Source organism: Dermacentor silvarum, chromosome 2, assembly GCF_013339745.2.
Source record: "Dermacentor silvarum isolate Dsil-2018 chromosome 2, BIME_Dsil_1.4, whole genome shotgun sequence".
NCBI classification, from domain to species: Eukaryota; Metazoa; Arthropoda; class Arachnida; order Ixodida; family Ixodidae; genus Dermacentor; species Dermacentor silvarum.
The window spans coordinates 241,659,329-241,672,890 of record NC_051155.1 but is presented as its reverse complement, the minus strand read 5'-3'; the positions used below and the strand labels follow the sequence as shown (position 1 = coordinate 241,672,890).

The 13,562-nt window shown below is 43.2% G+C and overlaps 2 protein-coding genes across 3 annotated transcripts in view; one reads left to right on the top strand and one right to left on the bottom strand.

Annotated features, from left to right (window-relative positions):
• LOC119442985 (serine-rich adhesin for platelets-like) overlaps nucleotides 1-4,990 on the top strand; it is a 100,642-nt gene extending 95,652 nt beyond the window's left edge. Inside the window, exon 29 of the mRNA XM_037708087.2 lies at nucleotides 3,085-4,990. Within this exon, the coding sequence (XP_037564015.1) occupies nucleotides 3,085-3,186 (102 nt within the window). The 3' untranslated portion in view covers nucleotides 3,187-4,990. The remainder of the gene's footprint in view (nucleotides 1-3,084) is intronic.
• Nucleotides 4,991-8,921: 3,931 nt separating this feature from the next.
• The window catches only part of LOC119442986 (spermatogenesis-associated protein 5-like protein 1), a 32,584-nt gene continuing 27,943 nt past the window's right edge, over nucleotides 8,922-13,562 (bottom strand). For both annotated transcript variants that reach the window (XM_049662495.1, XM_037708088.2), the window contains 3 exons: nucleotides 13,117-13,233; nucleotides 12,301-12,423; nucleotides 8,922-9,098 (listed from right to left, as the gene is read on the bottom strand). In XM_049662495.1, the coding sequence (XP_049518452.1) occupies nucleotides 8,943-9,098; nucleotides 12,301-12,423; nucleotides 13,117-13,233 (396 nt within the window). In that variant the 3' untranslated portion in view covers nucleotides 8,922-8,942. The remainder of the gene's footprint in view (nucleotides 9,099-12,300; nucleotides 12,424-13,116; nucleotides 13,234-13,562) is intronic.

Sequence of the window (13,562 nt, the reverse complement as noted above, 5' to 3'; positions counted from 1 at the left end):
AAAATATCCATGCTGAGATATTATTATGTGCAAAACTATCACACTCATCCCTCATTATCATGACACTCGTTAATATAACTTGCCTGTTAGCAAATTTTCATGGTGCATTTATGACTCATTAATATGAACTATGTAAAAATGGGTAGTGGTATCAAAGGCACATGTTTTGCTGTTAGTACAGACAGATTTAGCATGAACACAAATTCAGCTACCTTAAGCAGACATTGTGTATCCACTATTTTGAGTTTGGAATGGCTTAGTAAAAAAGGTTTAATGCTTTTCCTGATTTACAGAAACACAAGAGCCAGTTGACATGTGTTCACATTTGCCACTATAGATGTTGAATGCAATGACACACCTGCATGTAGACTGATTAGTTTGATATGATATGTGCTGTAGACATAGCTTGCTGCATCATGCGATTGAGCAAGATTGATATGGACACTGGTTTGTTGCACTACAAATCACGCTAGCTCAGTTAACTCTCGAGACTGCGGGGGGTTATAACAACTGCGGGCAGATTCAGAACATATGTACTATCTTTCTTTAAAAATGTTTGCATGAGAAAAACAGAAAAGTGCTTTGGTTTGCACTTCAGGGTAAACAAGTGGAAGAGAACTATGCAGGGTCAGAATAAAGTATGACGAGGAAATGGCATGTTATTTACCTGAAGGGAAGGGGAGGTGAGGGTCAAAAAACGGATTTTTTTCTGGAAAAGTTGATTTTGTCTTTTGTTGTGTTTTGTATTCCTCCAAGCCTCCTCTTTTATGTATTAAAGAATCAAAGCTGAGAATGAACTAGAAGTTAGTAAAAAAATGCAAAAAGCACTCGCAGTGGCTCGTGAAAGTGCAAATTTACCCGAATTTTGTGCGTGTGGCATTTTGCTCCACTGCATTGCCTGCTCTTGAATTTTCTTGGGGATGTAGGCCGAGCCTACTTCGGCAGTGCCGCATTCTTGCTGAAAGGCCGGAAAAAAAAAAAAAGTTTCCCTGCAAAAATCTAGTGTCGCAACGTTTTTTTTTTTTTTTTCAAACATGTTTTTCTCAGTTCATTTTGTAGCCTTTTTAGAGTTTGTGCACTAACATTTGTGCGCTTTATATAGTCTGATTATAATGAAATTTGGCATGCTTATTCTTTAACATGTTTTGAATTCAAAGAAACAACTTGCAGAAAAGCTTTGCACAAATACATTGACTAAGATAATTTCAAAAGCTTCTTCATTGAAAATGGTAAAACTGAAACTCGGTATTGGAATTTTTCCAGACTAAAACGCAAACGTTACACTATGTTTATGCTTTATTGAATTCTACTATTCATTGGGAGCAATATGAGCAATTTTTTAGTGCTTTCCTGTACTTACTGTTATCGCCTAAGCTTGCACAAAAATGCACTGTATTTACAAATGCATGGTGAGCAAAAAATTACCCAAATGAGCTATCAAAAAACTAAAAGCAGATTTGAAAAGAGAAGCTCAAATCTGTGAATGGTGAAAATTTCATTGAGCTGTCACAAATATTTAAAGAAAAGCTTTTTCGAGTAGCATCTCCCCTTAATTACAATGGTCTTCTGTGAATAACTCTTTTTTGTTTTTCATTAGGACGTTTATTATGGACGACACTTTATGGACTGGTTTGACTGGGAATGAAAGTGTCCATATTATAAAGCGACACTAAAGAGAAATTTTAAGTCTGTTTAGACAGGTAGAGTATTAAACTCCATTTGGCATTTCTTTTGGTGGAGGAAGGTTGATTACTTGCACAGAAAATACAGGCTCAATATTATGTCCAAATGGTGGCACTAGTTATATATCAGTGCAACATTACAAATCGATTGTATTTTTGCATATTTGAGCTGTTCATGTACACAAAAAGTCGACAGAGTTGTGGAGTTTAGTGTTCGATTAATTTTGAATGCAGTGTAACCTGCCCTTGTTGACCAACAGTTAACCAGCCCCAAACAGACGTATTCAAAACCCATGATGTCTCAAAGAGTTGCTACAGGAATTGCAAGACGGCATCGCAACAATTCTGTTTTTGTGTGCCTTCTGGCTTACTAACGTGCATTTTTTTTTTTTTTTTTTTGTTCTGGAAAAGGTTTACTAAAGGAAACAGGCAAGTGTGGCATGGTGCCTTTCCTGCACCCATTTTGTCATGTGAGGAAGCACAGCACACCCGGTCAAATTGACGTTGCACCACCCTAACCGTATGCAACCCTTGCTTCATTGAACAAAACCATGGTGTTGAGGCATGTAGTGCTGCTGAAACTATTGCTGCGTGCTCAGTGCAGATTAAAACCAGAGTACTTTGCTGATACAGATTCCTTGTTTTTCACGCAAATGCCACTACTGGTTATTATTCTGGCAGTAGTCCAAGAGCAGTCATTGATTACACTTATCGTGTGGCTCGCCGTCACACTTGGCTTGTTGAGATAGCCCGACCATGGCAAGTGGCCACATTAGATTGGTAAATTTGAACAACACCCACCTGACTTAGGAAGCTGATTGGTGGGTGATTGGTGATTGCCTGAAAGGCTTTGCCTGATTAATGCCAATACATGCTACTCACGTGGAAAAACTTGCGCAGGTTGCACACAACCAGGAAGAGTGGATTTCCACATGCAAGGGGTGTGCATTACAGTCGAGAACATCGCTCTTTCAGAGTCTCTCTTTTCTAGTTAAAAAGACCATGCATGTGCGATGATCAGTGTTAATTGGAGGATTGTGTGCTTCTTTCTTTTTTTGCGGCCTACATGAATGCCACCCACTCAGTCCGAAAGTAGTGTAGGACAGGAGTGGGAGCAATACGAAGTCTCTTCTGGAGCGCGAGTCTTAAGCAGACAATGATGAGCGAGGGTGCACTAGCAGAGATTCATTATGGCATTTAGTGCAGTCTACCTATCTAGCTTAATATTTCTCTTCAGTGTGCTTTTTAAAGAGGCACCATTGTATAATCACTGCGCAGCTGGCAGCCTGTTGCTTTGCCAAGAGCATGCTGCCAATGGTACAGATCTGCTTGATACAATGATACAAATGGTACAGATCTGCTTGCATTTTGCTGACCTAGTTAACTTTGCTGTTGCATGCAGAGGGAAGTGAAAAAGGAGCGCCTTGACAAGGTGGTGCGTCGTCTGGTAGCATCTGCCGCAGCGGAGGAGGATACAGAACTGCCGCCATCATCCCAGCGGTAACTGCAGCAGGATTGGTGCTCACGTCACAGTGTGTGCTTGCGATGGTGCTGCCTGCACTGAAGCTGCCTCGTGAAGCAAGACTGAATGCCGAGCCTCCTGCCGTGTAGTCACACGCATCCGTGTGCCACACTATTTGAGGTGTCCTCTGTGCCCCCCCAGAAACTGTAGAGGCAGGACCTCTGGAAGTGCACTGCAGGAAGTGTGTGTGTGTCTCCTCTTGTACAGCCATTGTTGTTCAGCGCTTCATGCATCCCACCTCGACGTTTGTATGCATCATGTGGCCCATCATGCATTTCATCAGGGAGCCACTGTTCACCACCAACTGTCCCCTGCCTTTTTTCCTTTGCCAAATGATGTTGACTTCCTGGAGCAGCAAATATGGATTGCTATGTTTCTTATAGTTTTTTTTTCCCTTTTTTTTTGCACGCACCCTTTTGATTTATGCACTGCTGCACATTTGCCTATGCCTGCAATGTGCATGTCATAGCTGCCATAGAATTTTCTTGTTGCTTTTTTATTCTCGAAAAGAAAGTACAAAACCGATGTAAATTGAAGAGGACCTAATACTGGGCAGCTTTCAGCATTGTTTTGCAGGTGAACAGCCGCATCATTTTGGGAACTGTTTCTTTAGTCAGCTTGTGTAGCACAAATGTGTTCCCACATTTTACAAGATTGAGCTTGTCTGCAGCCAGATTAGGGCAATAATGCTAAGTGATTTGTGCGCTGTGTTTGAGAGACGTGTGATTACAGTGCTGCAACCACATTGCATTTTTAATGAGGTGATGGCACAAGCTTTCTTTTCTTTCTGCCCCAGTGAGTCTCGCTCTTTTAGGTTGTGGGTCATTTGTTGTAGACCTGACACTGGCCTTTGATGTAGGTTGGCTACATTATCGTCATTATTGATAGGCCAAGGCAAAGGTACCTCATGCAAAGCATTGAGGTCTACGTGTCGAGGCTTCCGTTATTTATTTATATGTGACATGTCACTTTTGTTGGCTTGCATTGTTTTAGTACCTAGTGGTTGCACTTTACACATTTCTCTTTCATTGTGCCTAGCTCTTCTGCACTCCTCCCTGCCTCCTTTTGTGTTGTACGCATTTCTTCAACTGTCACATTTTCTTCCCCCTACTATAAAAACGAACTCTGTAGCACGAAGCTACAAAGGAAACCCATGACGGTTTCTAAGAAAGAGCATCACAGTTAAATAATTTCTCTTGGTCCAGGGATAGAACCCGGGACCAACGGCCTGTCGCTCTACCATCTGAGCTAACAAGGAGGCTAGCAGATCGCAGAGCGAGGCCGAATTAATTGACAACTTGAAGCAGAGGGACACTGATTTACTATGAGGGGGTAAAACTTGGTAAATACAAAAATCCACATAGTTCATTTTGCACCTTTTTAATCAATTTTTCATGTTGCAATCGTTGCAGGAAAGGGCACCCATCACGGTTTCTTAAAATATTTCTTAATTGTGTTGCGCCATACCTTGGATTTTAGTTTTCGAGAATGTAAACGCCAGCCACTTCAAGTCATTGTATATAAATACTCAGTGATTTTAAAGAAAACAGAAATGGATTTCTGAAGTGTGTTTTGGTTGTTTTATTGCTCTAATGGTATATTGCACCTCGAGTGCACAGTCTTGGGAATACACCATTTCCGTTCTTCATATGGTTGCAAACCATTGTCTGTACATAACAGAAGCTTTTGCTCTGTTCACATTGACAGGATCAGCATGTTTCATCTTTTTTTTCTCTGGTGTTAAGCCATGTCTTCATGTATTAAACGTTATTTTTGACAAAAACCATTCACGTTTCTGTGTTTTATTGCCTCTTGCTTAACCTTCAGCTGGCACCTATGTAGTTGGAAACTTCTGGACACTACTTTCGACGAACTGAGGCAGGCCACTCTGATGCGACAGGGAACGCCTCAGCTTCACAAAAACTGGTAGAGCAATATTGACTAGACTCCATACCCCATGTATCTCACCGAACAGGCCGTACCTCTCCATTCTTCGGTGAGATCCAAAATTACAGTAGCCCCAATTCCGAAGAGTATCCATCCTGAGTACAACAAAGAAAGGCGCAAAGCACGCGCACAACACATTCAATCAACGTACTCTAATAACCATAGGTACAACACGTACTACACGGACGCAGCTGTGTATGCAGAGGCGACCGGGCAGCGCTAGCAAAGGAGGTACGCACTGGCAGTCGTGAACGTGATCTGCCAGCAGCAAATAACCGCATCGGCCACGGCGGGATCCCCCACCTCGGCCGAAATATTAGCAGTGGCGATCGCACTCGCTCATGCGGAGCGTTGGCAAAGGGGCGACTCGGTCGTTGTTACGGACTCGCAGGAGACGTGTCTCATGTTTCTTAAGGGGCACGTGACTGCGGCTAGCCTCGCGATAATCCCCAAATCCTTCAACCACCGTCATCGCCTACTCTGGTGCCCGGGCCACGCGGGGGTACAGGGGAACGAAAAGGCTAACGCGTTAGCTCAAGGGTTTACTAACTCGAGCGATGGCGTCCTCTTCTAACCCCCAACCACTCGCACTATCCCTCACAAAATCCTATCAATTTAAATGCCAAAGACATGCTTGCTCATCAGCGCGGAGTCCGCAGAAAATACCCGCCGCCTCACCCACAAATTAGCGGGGAAGAGGCCGCCGATTGGCGTAACATACAGACTGGGGTATTCCCCCATTTAAAATTGCTAAACGCCATGTATGCCACTCGTTATAGGGCCACTGTCCTTGGTGCGGTGGCATACCTACCATAATTCATGTAACTTGGGAGTGCGCTAAGCACCCTCATAGACCAAATACCAGTGACACAATGAAGCAGTGGGAGGCACAGCTCGCCAGCTCCGACCTGGCAAGACAAAAGTCTTTAATTAGCCAGGTCAGGCAGGCGGCAGAGGCCAGTGGGGCCCTGGACTGAGAGGCTCCGACCACCCCTCCTTAATATCTTTTCCATTACAATAAAGTTTCTATTAAAGTTTCTGGGTCCAACTGTGCATACCTGCCAACTCTCACAAACTTTTCAAAACGCTTAGAAATTTGGTCTCATTTTACAGTTTTACAAATGTAATGTTGCGATATTTCCTAAAAATGAATTCTGTTCCTGTAAAAGCTTTTCTTGTCAGTCTCCAAACCTGACATTGGAAGTCTTCTGATCGTGAAAGGATGCAAGATGGATAACTTGTTTCGAGCAAGATTATCATCATCATCATTTAATAACCCTTAAAGGCCCCTTTTGGGGTCTAAGGGGTAATACAGACAAGTTCCCGAAATAGGCAACAGCAATGTCACTGAAAAAGTCTCTGTGGTCTGAAACTTATCTATAGAGCTTATCAGTCTTTGCTGTTACAAGTTTGCTGCTGCATCCAAAGCTAAGTCACCATTAATGAAGTGCATGTGGACCCCATAAAAGGTTTGTGCTTATGACAAGCTTCAAAAGAATGCTCTCTCCCCCTTCCTTTTAGGTATCGTGTCTGTGTGAATTTACTGATTTTAAAGTTTGCAGGCTGGCAGGTGTGAACTATGAGAAAGGTTTTTTAACAATTTGTACGCTCAAGCTCATTTGCACAAGGCATGAGACCTCTGGCACAAATCTTGGCTACCTCAAATTCCATGAAAATGTGCATATCTTCTTATATCATCACATATATCGGCCATTATGAGTAAAAGATGCAATTACAGTAAAGTTTTAAAGGGACACCAAAAGCAAACATTGAGTCAATCTATATCATTGTACAGTTAAACCTCGATATAACGAACTTCAATATAACAAAATTCTCGCTATAAAAAAGCATAACTTTTAATAACGTCTTGTCCATAGAACCCATGTATTTTGAACCTCAATATAAAGAGTGTTTATGCACAATTTCAATATAATGAAATTTCACTGGTGCGGCAAAGGAATACTGAGACAGTAAATGGAAACCTCCACGTACACAGATGGTCAAATGGTTGCATTACACGCGGCTGCTTGCGAACGCACCTCAAATTGTGCGATCAAGAGCGAACACCCAAGCGGAGCAGTGTCATGTTCCGTGTAAAGTCCAAGTGCGATAAAATCCTACCGTGCCCCGCGTGCTGTATTTTTTGGGTGCGAGTGAAAGTGTGCAAGGGTGGTGGCTTAATGAGCACTGTCTTCCCGTGCGAAAGTTAAAGGGGGGAAGAGGAGCGAGCTCGTGGCAACGCAATCAAGTAAGGGGGGAGGGTGGCATAGGTTGGTGCATGTCTCCTTTTCTAGTGCTGCCAAGGCTGCGCACAGCTGTCAGCGTGGCTAAGCGCATACGCAGCCTGCATGCCCTGCTTTGGAGGTAACCTACCACTTGTTCAAAGACTGGGTGAGCTGGGATGGCGTGGCACCGTTCACCGTCTTTCTGCGGGTTTGGCACTGGATGTTGTGTAATCTCAAGTTTCGAAGACGTGTTGAAGCGACAGGCAGATGAAGCATTCGCACCCTGCGGCCAGCGCTTTTCATGATAGCATCGTCCCACTGAGGGCCACACTATCAGCCACGGGGGCGGAGTGGACGCGAAAGCATGGCTGGCTTCGCTTCCTACCACTGATGTGAAGATATCGTCGACACGGCATGAAACCGTATTTTTTATCGCCGACTTTCAAATTCAACAAAATTACTTTTTTCTTATTCAAATTTGCTTTTTCGATTGCCCGATAATTTGGAAAACTTTGCGGCCCCTCCCGGTGTAATAAAACTCCATCGGCGACTGTACTTACTTGCATAAAAGATGCAATTTCAATATAACGAAGCAAATTGCCAATTTTACCTACTTCGTTATATTGAAGTTTAACAGTATTACACTTCTAGCGACCTCACAGTGTTAGTTGCCTCTAAGTTGTGAAGAAAATTATGACTAGAAGGGCAGCAGGATTCTTCAAGAATTCTAATTTCCCACAATGAATGCACTCTCCTAATGTAGCAGTGCCATTAATCTCGGAACTCATGCTCTGCAGGGCACTACTGCCTACTTTGAATCAGAGGTCTGCAGAGAGAGGGCACCAGACCTGTGTGAACAGTGTGGCATGTAGAGGTAGCACCAGCAAGTTCTGTAAGAAAATTCAATAGAAGTGACACAACTGCATTTTGTTTCATGCTGAAATGCCATGTAATCAACTTTTCATTATCAGGGGCTGACTGGAACCTAAACCGTTCATAAATGGGACAAGCTATGTCATGAGAGATGGTACTGTATTTTCACAGTGGTGGCACCAATTCTATCCTGCATCATTTTGTTATAACACCTATGTTCTTGATGAAAGTCACAACTTGGACACTTAATAAAACTATCATAGCAGCATACAGATAGGCAAGCTGGTACACATCTGACGTAAGTAAAGCTGAGTGCAAATTCAGTCTAGGTAGAGAAGGGACAATACAGGCAAGCACCCATGCTATCCATTCTCTTGTTCGTCTATCTAAATTTGCACTCGGGTTTAATTCAACTAATCAGTTGCTCTAACTTGCAGAGCAACTTGCTTAGTCACAACTTTTTATTAAAAGCAAGGACAAGTACCTTAGGTCAACACATGCAAAAATACATGGTATAGGTGGTGTCCAAATCCATGCTCCAGTGGTGGTGGTGCCCTCTGGATAAACATGCAGATCTCAAAAGTTATTGTAGGAGCTGGAAATGCACCATATACGTTGGGTTTTGGACACCACCTATTGGCACAATAGTTCTTGCCAGACAGTATCTTGTCAACTATGAACTGATCTGGTTCGTTATGTAACTAAACAGAACTTTGCACACCGTTGCCGCAGCTCCTCAACTTTCTGCGGGCATAGTGATGGAAATGTGCTGCTAAGAGCTTCTTCAAAATGGCGCTGTTCTACACAAGGTGCATTAAACCCAAGTTCCCTCATAGCTTGCAGGCCAGCCTGAAAAATAAAAGCAAATTCAGGTTGCAAGGAAGAAACAAGGTCTAAAATTTCGGGGTCTAAACTGCACATCTAAGATGTGCAAGCACTAAATAGTAGTTATTGAATTGAATGAAGAAAGAAAGAGTTGAGTATCAAATTTAAAGTTAATATAAAAAAAATAACATTCAGCAGAGACACTTAAGACTGCTTAAGTGTGGGAATGAGAAAGCATTATACCGTTTGTAGACCTCGAAACGTTATGAACGCGCTCATTTTATACACTCATGACAAGGCGCCACCTCCTCCCCATTGGCTGCGCTGTCACGTGCCCAATGATGCACGCACTAGGCCACACCTTTAGTCAGCGAGATGGCTGCCATGTTGCATGTGCAATGATGCACACACTGGGCACACCTTTAGTCAGCCAGAACCATGGAGCCACCGTGACGTCGGGGAAGCGTGCTTGTCTCGCACCCCGGATGTCCGGGTTCGATTCCCACCCAGACCGAAATTTACGAAATTTTCTTTTCAAAGCCATTAATTTATTTCGTTTACAGGAACGTCCCTGAAAAATTTGACGTCAATCCGAGCAATTTTTGACGCGTTTTGACTCTCTGCGCCGTCGGCTATTTTTGGTACCATCTTTCAGTCATGCCGACGCCGACCATTTTTGCGTAATGGGGCATATAATGTTTTCGCATTAAAAATTCCAGCAGTACCCATCTTGCAATGACTGTCGACGCCAACGTGATTAGCACTGAAGCAATGCAGTTACACCGTGATGTCACTGCCAAAATGCATTTATGAGGCATGCATGCAGCCCGGGCTGCTCTCTTGTGCTTCCCTCTGGACATGCTGCATCATCTAGCTGCGGAGTCCGCACGTGGCGTGTGTCTGTATATTCAGATAAGATTGCCTGAATATATATGACACAGGTTAGTTTCTGCCTAGCACCTTAAAAATTTTACAGAATGTGACTTATCATTTAACAGGGGCACATACCCAGTGAGCCAAGTTGGTCTGATGGTTGGTTTCAAACCCAGTTCCCTGAGCAAAGCAGCCCGATGCTTTACCCATTAGGCCATGGACTGCCCAGTGTCCCCAGTTGGTGCGAAAGAGGATGGGCATGGACAAACGGACAGACATACCGAAAACTTGGTGAAGCTCCCAGAGAATGCAAATCGCATTAAAATTAAAAGCACATTTAAATACTTGGATATTTCGTGAAAGAAAAGCAGCTGCTGCACATGGTCAGGCGACTAGTTCTTTCGACCAGCCATGAGAACTTTGGTGCTTGTGCTGCTGGTATGCCCATATACTTCATGGCCACTCGCAGAGCTTCAGCAAGTTTTGCTTTCTGGTTTCTTTGAGGACGCCAATTTATCTTGATACCTGTAGCAGGTGAGATTTGCTGCTTTCATCTGCTCATTTAGGCGCGTGAAAACTGCTGATTAAATCGGATGTTCCGAGTAGAGAGTAAGTAGGGTGGTTTGCTAGGCAAGTTGGCGTTTAGTTCACAACATCAACGTGAAAAGAAATGACCAAAGTAGAAGTAGTACACAGAACGAGCGCTGGACTTACACTTAAGTTTAAATTCAATGAAAAATCCCACAGATCACTGCCACACATGCACAAGAAAACAAACTAAAGAAAAAGAAAAGGGAAAAAAAAAGGAGAAAGAAATAAACAGCAATGAACACAGGCACAGCTTGGTATCTTTAGTTTATTATTTAAATGTTTGGTTTCAAACTTCCATATCTTTATTAGAAGAAAGAAAACCAAGGGGCCTAATGCTTGTGGGTCACTATTATAAGAAGCCAAAAGACCATGACACCAAAAAAAAAAAAAAAGAAAATCACAGGGGAAATTCTTCCCTTGGTGTTATTGTCTGTTAACTTATTATGACTGTCACTAATAAAAATCGGGCCCCTTCGTTCCTTTCTTCCCCATTCATTACATAGCGAGGGTCTCGAATCCGGCAGCTTTGATGACTTCAGGTAGCATGTGAAGGTTTATGGACCATTATCCTTCACCCAAAAAAGTTCACGCACAACGTGATATCTGCAGTAGATGTTCTATATCTACTGCCATGGCTGTGAGTGATGGCGTTGGCTAACACTCCGTGGGTTAGGTTTAGTACGTATACATAGTACATAAAAAGCCCAGAAAGTTCACAGGAAAATAGTGCTGCGGTGCTGCGTAATGTGAAGATGTGGGCTTGTACCCCATCTGAGGACAGTTGTTTCTTTGTCCACTGTCATTTCCATTTATTTATCATTTCTTCACTCACTACAAACCACAAATAATTTCCCCTATGCTTTCCTTGGTGTCACTGTCTGTTAGCTCCTTATAATTGTGACCTCTTTATCAGTATGTTGGACAGATGGTTCACTTATACATAATTTTGTACCCAATTTTCTGATATGAGAAGCTTCCTGTCTTGTCTATTTTGCTCCTTATACACGATCAACACATGATCACAAAAGTAAGTCTTGAGTGGTGCAGTGTTGGCTTAAATGGGCCCAAGTGGCATAAGCACTGATGCCTAGGGCATCTCGGAACTTATTAAATATTCAGAATGCTACGAGTCTAGAAAAGAAAGTGAATGCATGGAGTACATGTTTAATGCACACATATAGTCTTTGAATTATCGTTTTCGAGCGGTGTGAAGCTATCCCAAAATGCCAATATTGTTATAATGGCTGAAAAGGAGCGCTCCGGCTACATTCACACGGCTCTTTCCAATCGCCCAACTGCAGATTAGAGCGCCGAGAGGTGCCTAGGGGGTTCTTTGATTTCTCATTCCGGACTGTCCTTAACTGCCTGAGACGCTACATATGCAATGCTCATTGGCTGAAAGCACCGCCTGGGGCAGTTCAAGGCTGTCAGGGATTAATAATCGAAGAGGCCCAGTATTGCCGTCGGAGCAGTCGAGAAATCTGGCCACCTTCCGGTCATGTAAACCCGCCCTTTCCCATGGTTGTGCTGGTGAAGGGGAACTTTTGCTTTGTCCACGACTGCGCTACTGGAAGTTCCCCTCAGATTTCGCTTCCTTCCCTCTCACTGCTCTGAAAAGCAGCTGACTGTTCGGTTGGCGCAAGATATCTCCTACTTGGATCCAAAGTGCCTCTGGAATCGGTCAGCTCGGATTCGGAGCATAACAGCGGCCACCCAAAGATACCAACAGAATCTGGACTAATTGCGTGTGTTTCCCACTTACCATGTGACAAAGGTGAACAACGTCGGCTGCAGTGAAGTACTCGGTTCTTTTAGCAAGGGACATCAAATTCACATCTCCTAGCGACATTTTTGCAGTACAAACTTTCAGGATCTGTTCTCGAGCCTGCAGAAAAGCCACGGGCATATTAGGCACCTGGCTTTGTTCAATTTGTGCAGCAAAATTTCGGTGTAATTTAAGCCTCTTGGAACTGAGGAACTGCCACTGTGATGCACAGCAAATGAGCAAATGCAGAACAAGACATCATTTGTATATGCTCACGAATGCAAAAAGTAATAGTACATACTTTTCAGCAAGACAACTTTTAAGATTATCTTACGAACCAATGGCTGTCCGCTGCTGTGCAACAGCTCATTGTAGGATGCAGCACTGCTCATATATATATACTTGAAAAAGTCCCTATAGTTGCATACAGCTTAAGTCTGCAGTGAAACCCCGCCCACACTCTCACAACCGCCAGCCACTGTTCCTCCACGAGGCTGCAATTGTTCATACTTCAAACTTTTCCTGTTACCTAAATAAGGAGGTAAATGCAAAAATAAAATTATAAGCGCATAATTTTATACGTTTTCACTCGTCTATTATAGTATAACGTACACGTACAACAAACACAGTCGTATCAAGTATGACGCCATTTTGAAAAGGTCACATGATGACGATTTTGTTTGCTTCTGTGATTGGCTGGCAGAGTAACTCAACCCCACACGGTCCATGTGCCTTTGTTGCCAACAACTGTTTTTTTTAAGTTGTATCCTACTATAGATGATTGCTAAACAAAAGCAATGTTTGCGCACTCACTTGAGCATCTGGTGGTGGAACATAGACAATTAAGTCAAATCTTCCAGGTCTCAGTAATGCTTCATCAACAGCATCAGGATTGCATGTTGTAGCTACCAAGACGACGTTTAGCTGTTCCTGCAAACAACAAATTGTGCCTTCATTTGCTGTAATTGAGCTGGCAGCATATTACAGATTGCATTTAGATAGACATGCCACTATTCTAAAAGTGCCCAGGTCTGTGCAGACAGTCAAAACTGAAATCTTATCACAGCAACATGTGGTAACTCGCAGGTCCACATTCCTACCCTCACTCCTTGACAACTTTCCCAACACATCCCCTACAATTTCTTTATATGGGATTGGCCCAGTTTTCTATTACACTGTCTACGAGATCAGCCCACTTTAGTGGCGAGAAGCCGGCCGAGAAGATATGCCAAAACCTGAGGAGGAAGGAAAAAACAGCT